Raw genomic sequence first — 14,313 nt, forward strand, 5'->3', positions numbered from 1 at the left:
GTAATCCCTTCACAATTAAACGCTTTGTACTTGGCACTGTAGCCAAACCAGTGTACAGAAGACTGATGCTGTTCAACATACAACAAAAAACATTAGCTTGTCTTGCATAGGGAATTAACTGTCAGATATATAAATTGTATTCTTTATTCTTTTCTATACTGTTGTAACTGAAGCCAAAGACATTTAAAACATGCTCATCTGTTTTCTAGAAAAATAAGGAGAAGAGATGATCCAAGAATTTCTTTTTGTGAAGATGCTGTTCCAGCAGAGTGGAAGAGATTAGATCTGAATGTCATAGAACCTCTTCCCTGATAACATCCTAATCCAATCATGCTTACTTATACACTAATTTGATACAGCATTAATAATTACATAAAGTTGGAATATTATGACTGAGTCCTTTAATCAAAAGACAAAAAAATACTATTTTTTATTAAACACCACAATGAATCTTCAGGTATGTCACGAAAACTATATAAAGTTCTAGCTAGTTTACAGCATAACTTAAATAATATGAAGGCTAGCTTTTACAGCCCACAAGGCCTACAATTTTATTCTCCGTTGGAAATTTTTCCACAAAGGATAAATTCTTTATGTTCCTCTTCCATTCTTGTACTACACAGAGCAGCACTGATTTTCATCTTGTTTCTCAGCAAAGGTATCCATCATCTTTCACAAAACCCTTCAATATAATTTTAAAAAACTATTTCTAAAAGTTGCTATAGTTACTAAAATCAGCTGTGGTGTTTCCTGTGTTTATCATTCTTTGCCCCCAGAATTATCATTTCCCTTTCAACAGGGTCACAGAGCTTTGTTGTCAAGCTCCTTTAAAAAAAAGCATGTAGTTACAAAATATTTTAAAGATCTTTAATATCATTAAACAATCTCTTACTTAAAGCCTGTTTTTTATTTAAAAAATACAATAGCTTTAAACAAGAATTTTAAAAATAATATTGCTAGATGATATCTGAAATAATATGGAAGCAAACCAGTATCAAGCTTTCTCTCTGTTACATTTATTGGTAAATGAATATTAACAGTTATCTCACCAGTTCACCAATTCGCTGAGACAACACTGGCCTGGCAAACTGACTTTACAGCTGCTCTAAATGACCAGAGTGAAACAGTTTAAGTATAAAGACAAACAGGTGACTTCATGGAGAGAATTTCCATCAAGAGAGAATCTGTAAGGATGAAACCTAGCATATATATTAAAAAAAAAAAGCATAGAATCTCAGTTTAAATGCATGCCTAGTCGGAGAAGCTTTTCAGCCCCTGCTCCACTTTTTTGCACAGTGAAACCAAGGAACAAGTGTCACAAGGAGCTTTTCAAGCACCTGTTTGTGACAAAAACCTCATTATGTTTTCAACATGCACATGTATTTATTTAATTTAAAAAAAAAAAAGCATGAAAATTTGTTGCAGGAAAAGGGTTGCAGTTAGTTCTGACCCATGAAGATTCCACTTAGTTACAGGAGCTACTGCACTGAGTCTCCTTCACATGTAACATTTACCTAAAATTACATGTCTTCATATATATGCCACAAACAAGCCTTCAATATTAACTATCTGGAAGGTTTAAAAGAACATGTACTATTCCACTAAGATCATTCTGAAACATGAGAAATGAGAACTACAGAATTTCTTAAAGTACCTAGTTTTTATTATGTTTTATATGTATATATCAGTTTGGAAGTTTTTCAAAATATCTCCTGCTCAGTGATAAACCTGGTATTTTTGAGTATATTGCATTTTTTACATACAAACCATGAAGATTGAGTCTTTCCTTTAAGATAAGGTTATCATTTACAGATCTATGACATAACATTTCTGACACACATAACATGGCAAAAAGTGACTGCCCAATCAGGATTTACTCAGTGTAGTATATCATTAATGATGTTTATAAGTCATTTTAGAAACAATACTGCCAGTGATCCCAAATGCTACACTTAGCCAAGTCAAGCAAAGAAGTAACATCAAAAGTGACTACTTTTTCCAGGGTTAGCTTAGAAATAAAAAACACAAAATCATAGAATCATAGAATAGTCTGGGTTGGAAGGGACCTCTAAAGGTCATCTAGTCCAACCCCCCTGCTGTGGGCAGGGACATCTTCAGCTAGATCAGCCTGCTCAGAGCCCCATCCAGCCTGACCTTGAATGTTTCCAGGGATGGGGCATCCACCACCTCTCTGGGCAACCTGTGCCAGTGCCTCACCACCCTCAGCATAAAAAATGTCTTCCTTATTTCTAGTCTAAATCTACCCCCCTTTAGTTTAAAGCCATTCCCCCTTGTCCTGTCACAACAGGCCCTGCTCAAAAGTTTGCCCCCATCCTTTTTATAAGCCCCCTTTAAGTACTGGTAGGCTGCAATAAGGTCTCCCCAAAGCCTTCTCTTCTCCAGGCTGAACAACCCCAACTCTCTCAGCCTTTCTTCATAGCAGAGGTGTTCCATCCCCCGATCATTTTCGTGGCCCTCTTCTGGACCCGCTCCAACAGGTCCATGTCTTTCTTATGCTGAGGGCTCCAGAGCTGGACGCAGTGCTCCAGGTGGGGTCTCCCCAGAGCAGAGTAGAGGGGCAGAATCACCTCCCTCGACCTGCTGGCCACACTTCTTTGGATGCAGCCCAGGATACGATTGGCCTTCTGGGCTGCGAGCGCACATTGCTGGCTCATGTCCAGGTTTTCATCCACCAGTACCCCCAAGTCCTTCTTGGCAGGGCTGCTCTCAATCCTTTCATCCCCCAGCCTGTATTGATACTGGGGGTTGCCCTGACCCAGGTGCAGGACCTTGCACTTGGCCTTGTTAGACCTCATGAGGTTCACACGGGCCCACTTCTCGAGCCTGTCCAGGTCCCTCTGGATGGCATCCCGTCCCTCTGGCGTGTCGACCGCACCTCTCAGCTTGGTGTCATCTGCAAACTTGCTGAGGGTGCACTCGATCCCACTGTCTGGGTCACTGATGAAGATATTAAACAGTACCGGTCCCAATACGGAACCCTGCAGGACGCCACTTATCACCGATCTCCATCTGGACATTGAGCCATTGACCACTACCCTCTGGATCATAGAATCATAGAATCATTGAGGTTGGAAAAGACCTCTAAGATCATCAAGTCCAACCGTCGACCCAACACCACCATGTCCACTAAACCATGTCCCTAAGCGCCTCATCTACTCGTCTTTTAAATACCTCCAGGGATGGGGACTCAACCACTTCCCTGGGCAGCCTGTTCCAATGCTTGGCAATCCTTTCGGTGAAGACATTTTTCCTTGCATCCAATCTAAACCTTCCCTGGCGCAACTTGAGGCCATTTCCTCTCGTCCTATCACTAGTTACTTGGGGAAAAGAGACCAACACCCACCTCGCTACAACCTCCTTTCAGGTAGTTGTAGAGAGCGATGAGGTCTCCCCTCAGCCTCCTTTTCTCCAGGCTAAACAGTCCCAGTTCCCTCAGCCGCTCCTCATAAGACTTGTTCTCCAGACCCCTCACCAGCCTCGTTGCCCTTCTCTGGACACGCTCCAGCACCTCAACGTCCTTCTTGTAGTGAGGGGCCCAAAACTGAATACAGTATTGGAGGTGCGGCCTCACCAGTGCCGAGTACAGGGGCACGATCACTTCCCTACTCCTACTGGCCACACTATTTCTGATACAGGCCAGGATGCCATTGGCCTTCTTGGCCGCCTGGGCACACTGCCGGCTCATGTTCAGCCGGCTGTCGACCAGCACCCCCAGGTCCTTTTCTGCTGGGCAGCTTTCCAGCCACTCTTCCCCAAGCCTGTAGCGCTGCATGGGGTTGTTGTGGCCGAAGTGCAGGACCCGGCACTTGTCCTTGTTGAACCTCATACAATTGGTCTGGGCCCATCGGTCCAGCCTGTCCAGGTCCCTCTGCAGAGCCTTCCTACCCTCGAGCAGATCAACGCTCCCGCCCAAGTTGGTGTCATCTGCAAACTTACTGAGGGTACACTCGATCCCCTCATCCAGATCATCTAACCAATGGGGGACCATGTCAAAGGCCTTACAGAGGTCCAGGTAGACGACATCTGTAGCCCTTCCCGTGTCCACTGATGGAGTCACTCCATCATAGAAGGCCACTAGGTTAGTCAGGCAGGACTTGCCCTTGGTGAAGCCACGCTGGCTGTCTCGAATCACCTCCCTGTCCTCCATGTGCCTTAGCATAGCTTCCAGGAGGATCTGTTCCATGATCTTCCCAGGCACACAGGTGAGACTGACTGGCCTGGAGTTCCCCGGGTGGTCTTCCTTTTTTCCCTTTTTAAAAATGGGGGTTATGTTTCCCCTTTTCCAGTCCCTGGGAACTTCACCGGACTGCCACGACTGCTCAAATACGATGGATAGTGGCTTAGCAACTTCATCCCCCAGTTCCTTCAGGACCCGCGGATGGATCTCATTGGGTCTCATGGACTTGTGCACCTCCAGGTGCCTTAGGTGGTCTCGAACCTGATGTTCTCCCACAGGGGGCGGCTCTTCATTCTCCCAGTCCCCGCCTTTGCCTTCTACTGCTTGGGCGGTGAGGCTCGAGCACTTGCCGGTGAAGACCGAGGCAAAAAAAAGTCATCGAATACCTCCGTCTTCTCTGTGTCCCGGGTAACCAGGTCTCCCGTTTCGTTCCAGAGAGGGCCCCCATTTTCCCTCATCTTCCTTTTATCCCCGACGTACCTATAGAATCTTTTCTTGTTGCCCTTGACGTCCCTGGCCAGATTTAATTCTATCAGGGCTTTAGCTTTCCTAACCTGATCCCTGGCTGCTCGGACAATTTCTCTGTATTCCTCCCAGGCTACCTGTCCTTGCTTCCACCCTCTGTAGGCTTCCTTTTTGTGTCGGAGTTTGTCCAGGAGCTCCTTGTTCATCCACGCAGGCCTCCTGGCGTTTTTGCCTGACTTCCTCTTTGTTGGGATGCATCGCTCCTGAGCTTGAAGGAGGTGATCCTTGACTATTAGCTAGCTTTCTTGGGCCCCTCTTCCCTCCAGGGCTTTGTCCCATGGCACGCTACCAAGCACATCCCTGAAGAGGCCAAAGTCTGCACTCTTTCTTTTCAGCTTGATACAAGCACAGCATTTCTTTCACTTCTCCTAACAGAGTACGCATTACTTAAAACGGGTACTCTTTGAAACACTTTTTAGAACAAGAGCAGCATCAAGGCTAAATCACCTGCAAGAGAGAGATACCGAAGTATTTTGTTTCCCACTTTAAATTTTTTTTGGTTTTGTCACTACTGTGACTGTCACCAAACCAACTAAATAAGCCAAACTCTTGAATATCTTTTCTTTCAAGAAGATTCAAGCTACTTAACTGATTAAGAAAATGCTGAAGTGTGGAGGATGACATACTACCTCGAATAATAAAACACACTTCAAAAGCAATCATGGTATACTGAAATATGCCAAAATCCTGAAACTTCAGCACAAGACATCACAGATACTAAAAATGTATGTGTGTTAAAAAAAAAAAAAAAAAAAAAAAAAAAAAGAAAGGATAACCTCAAGATCAGGAACTCCCATCAAGGGCTATTAAATCCAAAAGACAAGTTCTGGTTCCAGAAGATCCTGAGCCACAAATTGCTGGAGTCTGGGAGACCAGTCTAGGAAGTAGCACCCCATGACTGTTATGCTCCTATATCCTTCCCTAGGCATCTGCTACTGATTGCTCTCAGGGACAGCTAGATAGATGTCTAGTCTGATCTGCCATATTCTATATATATATATATATGAGATATATATATCATATATGCTATATATTCTCTTATCAGCTGCTGTGTAATACAATGCCTGAAATATAATCTGAAATATGGTGTTCTTCTGATTGGTCTAGAAATATAAATTCAAACAAGAATATAATGTCGATTAGCATATATTTTGAAGAATATATATGGGCTAGATATCTTACCATGTCTTTTCACAGGAAAAATACCTGTGTACCAGGTACAAATTCTTGTACCACTTGCATACGTGATATGTTCACATCTGCATGAGTATTCTTTACTCACATAAACAGGAGACCAAGTTCTTTTGTACATGTTTATCATTTAAAAACCTCTGCAGAGGTTCCCACTTTGACAGCTATAAGCTACTCCAACAGCAAAGCTGCAAAATTACATAAAGTTTTTCTGCAGCAAAAACTTATTGATGATACATAAAGGAGCAGGTTGAAAGAGGGTCCAAGTCTTTACAATGTGTCCTGCCGGAGAGGGTCTTTTTTCACTGTTCTAGAAGCTCAGATTACTAGCATAGACAGTGTAATAAGAGATTCTTCATACTAGGGACATTGTAAGAGTGCTGTAGCTGCTTGGGCAAAGCAGTAGCTCTCAGGGTTTTTTCCAAGCTAAAAATCCACATACATAAAGAATTCCAGTTTCTTTCAAATCAGTCATTAGCTTACCGTAAGTTTCAAGATAAAAATGGACTAGAAGGCTGTAACTGGAATCTTAGTTCTACTGATCCATGTCACAACTTGAACACTTTCATTGTTTTCGTTATTGCATTTGGGCATCATTTGTCCATAATTCATTTTTTCCAGGCTTTCAGGAATTTTACCACCATCATCACCAACAGTAAAGTACTGTATTGGTTTTACTTTCTTCACAGTAAAACTATGCCAAATGCAATAATGTGTTATCCCTTCAAAAACACTAAGTTCTGTCACGACTCTTTAAACAAAAGTAACAGCATTATTTAACTGACTGATAGTACCTATGGTCTTTTGCTGTATTCATACAGATATGTTCTTCAAATGACAAGCTCATTGCTTTTAGAAATCTATTTTTGCATATAGTTCAGCTGACTAAAATAGTGGCCAAAAGCTGCCTCTCTCATTTCAGCAGCTGAGCAAGGGGTTTCATCACTCCCATTTTGGAATTAGAAACCTAAGTCAGATTTAGATGGATTTTACACCATTAAAACATTTTTTGATCTAGACCTTCGTTCTGATAATAGTACAAGTTTTGTCACAAATCAGCGTGACTTACTATATACTAGTTCCTTATTCTTCTTTTAGCTTGTTTGCCTATCTTCAGTCTTCATACAGAAGCCATCCTTCAGTGTTTGGAAAACACGTACTATACGGCACATATGCCGTGATAACCTTCCACTATTCATTGGAAATAAAGCATTTCATACTGAAACAGCATACATAAGTGTCACCGCAGCATGTAAAAACTCACGCTTAAAACATACAGGATTTCAGAAAAGTTCCTGTTGATGATTTGTTTCTGGTCTTTAATGATTAATAATAGAGAGGTTACTTTGACACACTTGAACCTCAAGCCTTGAAGACTGTTCTTTGAAAGAATGGTTGTCGGCACGTGAACAAAGGCTCAGGCCTACCTCTGAAAGCAGTCCTACTGGTGCTCTTTTAACCCCAGGGGCCAGAACCCACCATTCTCTCCCAACATGACAATACTTAGATACCCATCTGTAGTGATACTGGCCTCTCAAATCATATCCCTCTCAGGGTTTTGTTCATAAGATTCTACAAAGTAGTGCATCCACATCTTGGACCACTTTCCTGCAGTACCCAGCTTTCCACAAATGCTAAAAAAAAAAAACCCTATAAACATCATTTTTTTTTATTTCAGAACAAGGCCTAACAAGTTTAAGTGTTGCACTACCTAACACTTAGGAACTGAAACCTTTTATAGGTTATCGCTTGAAGCTCATGAGAGGATCCAGAAATATATTAAAAAAAGAAAAAAAGGATTTAAAAAGTTTTAGAAATATCATGACTCACATTTCAGCTAGGAAACCAAGATGTAGATCTACTTGAGGAGAAGTTGGCATAAGGAAGATGGCCTTCTACTCCCAGAAACCAAGGAAGATAGGAAGACCAATTTCAACCCTCCTGTTAGTCAGTAACTACTGAAGACGCAGAGTCCAGATAAGCCTTTTGCATTAATATAAATTCAATATAGAATAGAAAAAAAGACAAAATCTTCCATTTGCAAGTAGTGTAAATTGAAGCTGCACCACAGAAAACTCTGCAAAAAAATGCAAAGCCAGTGAAACACTACAAAGATTCTCCAACAGTCTTAAACTCATACACGTAAGCCACATGAAGTTCACTCGTTATTTTGATCAGTTTTCATTACACGGGGATTAAAAGTGAAGACCTGGCCTAAGACAGGCAAGGGAAAGGAAGACAATAATTAATGCATAAGATTTTTATCTGGATTTTAGTAAGAATTCACATGATGCCACCTCTTGAGAGATTATTAACCATGATCTTTCATCTTTTACAAAACAGGCCTGCTTTTTCTTCAATACCACCTCCTTTGCAACGGCTGTGATACAGTTGTTTTCCTTTCATCTTAAGCGTGCTTTCCCTCTCAACTTTCGTATGCTACATACCAAAGTTGCATAAAGGACTGAGACAGCACTGTATCTCAACCTTTAAAGCAGGGCAACATAGCAGAAAACGTAACTCTCAGCCTGGCAGGAATATTTTCTTTATTTAAATGACAGACAGCTGAGCTGAATAAAGGCACCTGGAATTTTCATCCCAAGAAAAATAGCCCAAAATGAATATAATTTTTTGGGGGGGAGTGGAACTGTCTTCACAGTCAAAACTACTATCACACTTTTTTTTTTCCCAGTCATTAGGGTCTGCAAAACAGTTTTCTTAACACCTCCCTCCTCCCCAAAATTACACTAACAGCTTAGAATTATTCATGAAGACATTGCTTCTTTACAACTTCTGGAAACTTATGATTCAGTGATCTAAAAACAGTTAGAAACTGTCCAGCAGATAGTCTTCCTTCATATGCACCTAGTTCAAGCTACTTTCGACTCAAAATTTGGTAAGGTTGCCCTGAGCCGCGTTTCTCTGGCAATCCTATTGTCTTGAGATTACATCTTGTGTTGTGAGATTTTTCCCTCTGCTGACCACCATAAGGACTTGCTCCTAGCCTTTTGTGACAATTTGTGTCCCATACAGTCTTCCCGCTAGGTCCGAACAATCTTGCATATGCAGTCTGTGAAAATCAATCAAAGCAGTCATCTGGTTCATTAAAGAGATTACAAGTTCATTCAAAACGCTACCTCCATCTGCAGAAGTTTAGAAAGACAGAGCTGCAGAACACAGATGACTCAGACCTCTTCAGCAAGTTTAAGGATTCTTGTGAGCTTCTTCAGTGTGTTTTTATAAACAGATGCTCATTTATGAACATTTCACACTAAAAATAACTTCAGAAGAACTAAAAACCAGCTAGCCTTAATTTGACTATGAGGAAACAGGTATACAGATTTTAAAGTCTTCAAGCACCAAGTATTTAAAATATCCTTTTTTTAGAACACAAAGAGAAAACAGATTATACACTAGAACTCTGTGCACCTTGGAGATAGACCACTTCACTTAGTCAAAACTGTGGTGAACATTTCTTTTTTTCAACAGTGAGAAAAAGCTTCTTAGAAGAATAAGAAGGCATGAGAGAGGTTCTACCAACAGTTTAGATCACATACACCCTCTCATTATGATCGCGTTTCACCAAATTCAAAAGGGGATAAAGAGGATCAGTGATAAGAAAGCAATTTATTTAAATTTTTGATTCCCTAGTACACTCTTTTCTCCTCCAGCCCTTCATTTCTACATACATTTCATGAAGGTTGTAGACCCTTACTTTTAGGAAAAGACTTTAAAAAACCAAAATGTTTTAAATCATTTTACGTATTTCTCTAGCTTTACCTCTTTCTTCCCACGTGCACATCATTTCCTCTACTCTTCCCCTCTCCTTATAGTGACTCAGCATTTCTGAGGTATTCAGGCCTAATCCCACAAACTATCCATATGGCTTATACTCTTCTGGCCACTATAACGAAGTTCCACAGAAAGGGATCTACTGAATAATATCCATAGTTAGGGAGCATATCCACAACATATGCCTATGAACGGTATATTAAGGCTGACAAGAAAATACAGGTTAAAGGATATATGGTTCCAAGAACAGTATAAAAAAGAAAAAAAAATGGTATTTATCTTCCTCAACTGTCCACTGTGTATGTATATAAGGTCATCATATTTGTCTTTACTTTTTTCACATACTAAAAATCAGTCCTAAATATAGATTTCCTTCTTTACCTAACTATAATGGTAATAAAAAGAAATAACAAAAATACCTAGAAGGGAGACAGCAATATCTCTCAAGTAGGATTTATTACAATATAGCAGTTATTTTAATTCTGGGAAAGGATAACAGCAAGTACTAAAAAATCCACCGCCCTCCCCACCCCCGGGGGAGGGGGAAGAGAGAAAACCCTCCTGTGTCTTTGTATCTTTCACAATCCAATTGCATTCTGTTTCCTTTATGGGTTTCCTTTTACATCCTAGGCAGACTCCCCCCCCCCAGTTATTGCTCTACAGAGATGATTATAGTGAATGTTAAACAGAACAAAATAACCAAAATATCTGTTATTATATTATTGGTAAAGTACATGGAAGGGCAAAGAAATGACTTCATGCAAGGAAAGACACAAGATGCAAGTTGGGGGCGGGGGGAAGCCCTCTATGGTGCTCTGGAAGCAAGACATGCAAAGATCAATCCAGACAAGGAACATAATCAACCCTTTCCTTCAATTAAATGTATCAAAGCAATAGAAGTTTCATGCCAGAAGAATGAAGTCAACATAATGTCACTCTCCATGAAGCCCCAAGCTTAAAGAACCCTTCTGTGGGAAAAACTGCAGTGTTAGCATTCCCTACATTTAAAAGGGACACATTGAGTAGAAAGGAGATCCACTTTACACAATACTCAGCAGCAAGCATACCCAAGGAAATCAATACCAATTCTCTCAGCACTGATTTCTGCAGAGCTTTACCCCAACAGGTAGATACAAGGTAGGGCACAGGAAGGATAGGCCATGGCAGCAATGTTCTCGTGGACAATGCTGGGTAAGTAAAGAAATTGGCAGACATTCTCCTCTGTGGATTCCCAAGAAAAAAACTCATGTAGAAACATGGAGGAAGCACAATTCCCAAAGGCAGCTCTGCAAGCACTTGCAAATCCCTTTCTTCCCACACCCCTCTCCAAAGAGGGGAACAGAAAGTCCCTAGTGTATAAGTTTATTTAAAAGATTGGTCTCACTTTAAAGGGGTATTAGTTCTGAATGTAATATTCTCTTAAGTAGCTCCAGTTTCCAACAATCGAACAGTTTTTCTGTGCCATCCATAACACATCGGTGTATTTAGATGCATCCAAAGGCACGTACTGGTATTCAAGTTCAATAAGCTAGGAAGCAACCTTTCTTCCCATTAAAACATCAAAACTATACAACTATCTTGTCTTTTTTTCAAAGATTATACAGTGTCTCCATATTAATTCCACATCTGAAATAGCACATTATCAATATCAACAAAAGCACATGTAATGCATAACAAATTTACATTCTAAAATTTCAAAAGAAATGAAATTCAATAGGTAGGAATTCCATTATAGCCAAGTCCTTCAGTAATATCACGCACACTGATCTGCTTTGCTGTCTCTCTTCTCTACCATGGCAATCTCTTCCTATACAAGCCATCTTTACCTTCACTTTACCTTTTTAACCTGTGGGAAGAAGAAATTGATTTTTTTAAACTAAAGATTTATAAAAATAAGATGGAATCATTTTAAAGGGTGCCTCCTAAGTGATATAGTTTAGAATAGGTTTACTTTTTTACCAAGTTATTTCACAAAACCCAATTTTGTTCAATCCCATGCAATTTCAGAAAAAAAAATTACTATCTGCATCTATAGAAAATGAAATATTAGATCTTGTCATTAAAAATGAAAAATGCAGGTATTATTTGACAAAAACTGGTAACACTTTACAGTGGTCTTCACTGGTCATATGCTGGCAGGAACCAATACTGCATTTATTAGGTAGTGCATGATACACTCAAAGCCAAGTTAACTCATGCTGTAAGTTCAGGATTCTAAAGAAACTCCCTATGCAGACATTTCTGCAGTCTAGAGCTATTTTGGAAGAAGCATTTTGTTGATGATGGTATACCATCAAGTCAAGACACCGGAATCTACGCTGATCAGACAAGTCCACTTTGCATAATTCCCATTTGTTTTATCTACAGTTCAGCTTCTGAACCATCCTGAAATTCAAAATAATTATTTTTAAATTAACACAAGGGAAATTACATTCGTGTTTAATTACATGTCCTCCTTTGATTCCTAAAAATGGTGGTAAGGACCACCATTAAGTCTCGAAGATCTACAGAATAAAACATTCAAACACAGTTCCACATCACATATTACCATTTTGAAAATTCTGCAGATGAGCCTCGTTTTACCCTACCTTGTCATGTTTCTGCTGGTGCCTTGCCCTAGTATCCAGGATATGGTAAGGGGTTTCAGAGTCTCTGTTGATGTAATAGATTAGTCTTGAAGGCAGTGTGATTTCTTTCTGGATTGCATTGCTGTAGCTGTTATTTTTACTGTTACTGCTTTTATTCTGTTGAAATGTATTCTCTTCATCTGCCAGTACTCCCTCTATACTGCCTGCCGCTTCATTCCAATGCAGGTCTGAGGAAGAAAGATATGCCAGCCATAAATTAGGTGGCAGAATGTGTTTATTTCCATAAAAAGCTACATATTTAGCTTGCAGTATTCTAATATTTTATTAATCACTCAGGCAAACAAAAAGATAGCTTACTCATTGAGCTAGATCCGATTCATTTTTCACACATAAATTGATTTCAGAAATAACATTATTTATTTAAATGCATATACATTCTCATATGCAGTCATGGATTATAAATATCTTAATGCCCCTCAACCACCAAGAGGAAAAAAAAAAAAACCCACAACTTAACCAATATGTAATTACCCCCTACACTCTCTTTGATAGCTAAGTTCTCTTCTCTCTCAAAGATACACACAAAAAACCAAACATACATCTATAAAAGGCTAAGAATACTCCCCACGTTCCTAAGACAAACTGAATACAGAGTCCATGCGCACTGAATGCTAATCAATTCCCTTTACATAATAGGAAGTTTTCTACCTCTCTCTTTCAACTTTGACAAGAACCCTTTTCTTCAGTGGCAGCTTTTCAGATGAAATCCTGTATCCTTCCTCATTAAAATTTCAAGTTACAGTCAATCAACAAGCAATATAACAGTAACAGTAATAACATGATGCACAAACCGACTATATTCAGCATTCCACATACCATCTACATGCAATCAAAAGCAAATAAACAAAAAGCACACACGAAAATCCAACCCCAAACACACAAATTAGCTTCCCAGTCAGATCCCCGTACACATGCATCCTAACACACACAAAAAGCACCTAAGCCTTTTTTTTGTCGCATACCTCACCAGCGTATTTCTACGCACACCATCCTCTATCTAAAACACTGCAGCACTGGCTTCAGAAGATCTGAGGGCGAAACCTCACATTTCTCTCTTTTTAGTAAGCAAGCAAGCCAAGGAAACACTGAGCCCCGTTTTCTATACGCCGAAACAGACACGTACACAAAGCTGGAAGGGGCGGAGGAAGAAATCGTGCAGGGGCAATGGATGTTATCGGGGTTTATCACCCAGGGCGGAGGCAGGGGAGCCAGAGGAGGGGGAGGACGGGTACCGAGCAGCAGCAGACGCCTGACGCACACGAACACTCACACACCCCGTCATACCCACCGGCGGCCGCTGCAGCGGTGCGGGCCCGGGGACAGGAGGAGCCATGGAGGAGCAGGAGCAGCGAGACGAGGCGGCCGAGGAGCGGCAGGAGCGTGGGGCGGCAGGCGGCGGCGGGGAGGCGGCGGCCGCAGCAAGACTGCCGCAGGGAGATGCTGCCGGGCGGCTTCATGGCTCATAGCGCCCCGGGGCGGCGCGGGGGGCGGCCGGCCGGGGAGCAGCTCGGCGGAGGCAGAGTGAGGCAGGCGGCTCCCCACGGCGGCAGCCGCCCGTCTGGCTCCTCTCTCCACCGTTACGGGAGGCCGTTACCTCAGCGCGAGGGCGGGTGGGTAGCGGCGCGCGCGCACACCTTCCCCTTCACCTCCCCCCCCCCCCGCCTACCAACCGCCAACCCCACGGCAGGCGCACGCGCGCCGACCCCGTCCCACGGCGGGTGCGTGGGATGGGGCGGGGCCGCGCGGCCGCTGTCCGTTGTGCTGCCGCCGGACGCGCGCGGCTGCGGGGGTGGCGGGACGACACGGACGCGCCGCCCCCGACCCCCCCCCGCACCCCTCAGGTGCGCACCGGGGCAGGGCACGCCGCGTCCCCCTCGTGTCACGGGTCACGACGCGCGCTGAGCAGCCCGCGGTGTTGCTGCCCTCCGGCGGGGTGACCGCCGCCAGCTGCGCGCACAG

At 42.2% G+C, this 14,313-nt stretch overlaps 1 protein-coding gene across 7 annotated transcripts in view; it reads right to left on the bottom strand.

The window, feature by feature from the left end:
- ADAM23 (ADAM metallopeptidase domain 23) overlaps positions 1-13,969 on the bottom strand; it is an 86,004-nt gene extending 72,035 nt beyond the window's left edge. For 4 of the 7 annotated variants that reach the window (XM_076342414.1, XM_076342412.1, XM_076342416.1 and 1 more), the window contains exons 1-2: positions 13,643-13,968; positions 12,295-12,521 (exon numbers count right to left, since the gene is read on the bottom strand). In XM_076342414.1, the coding sequence (XP_076198529.1) occupies positions 12,295-12,521; positions 13,643-13,811 (396 nt within the window). In that variant the 5' untranslated portion in view covers positions 13,812-13,968. Of the gene's footprint in view, positions 1-12,294; positions 12,522-13,642 lie in introns of all 7 variants that reach the window. The other 3 variants (XM_076342411.1, XM_076342410.1, XM_076342413.1) reach the window with 1 other exon arrangement.
- Positions 13,970-14,313: the final 344 nt, after the last annotated feature.

Source organism: Aptenodytes patagonicus, chromosome 6 (assembly GCF_965638725.1).
Source record: "Aptenodytes patagonicus chromosome 6, bAptPat1.pri.cur, whole genome shotgun sequence".
Lineage (NCBI taxonomy): Eukaryota > Metazoa > Chordata > Aves > Sphenisciformes > Spheniscidae > Aptenodytes > Aptenodytes patagonicus.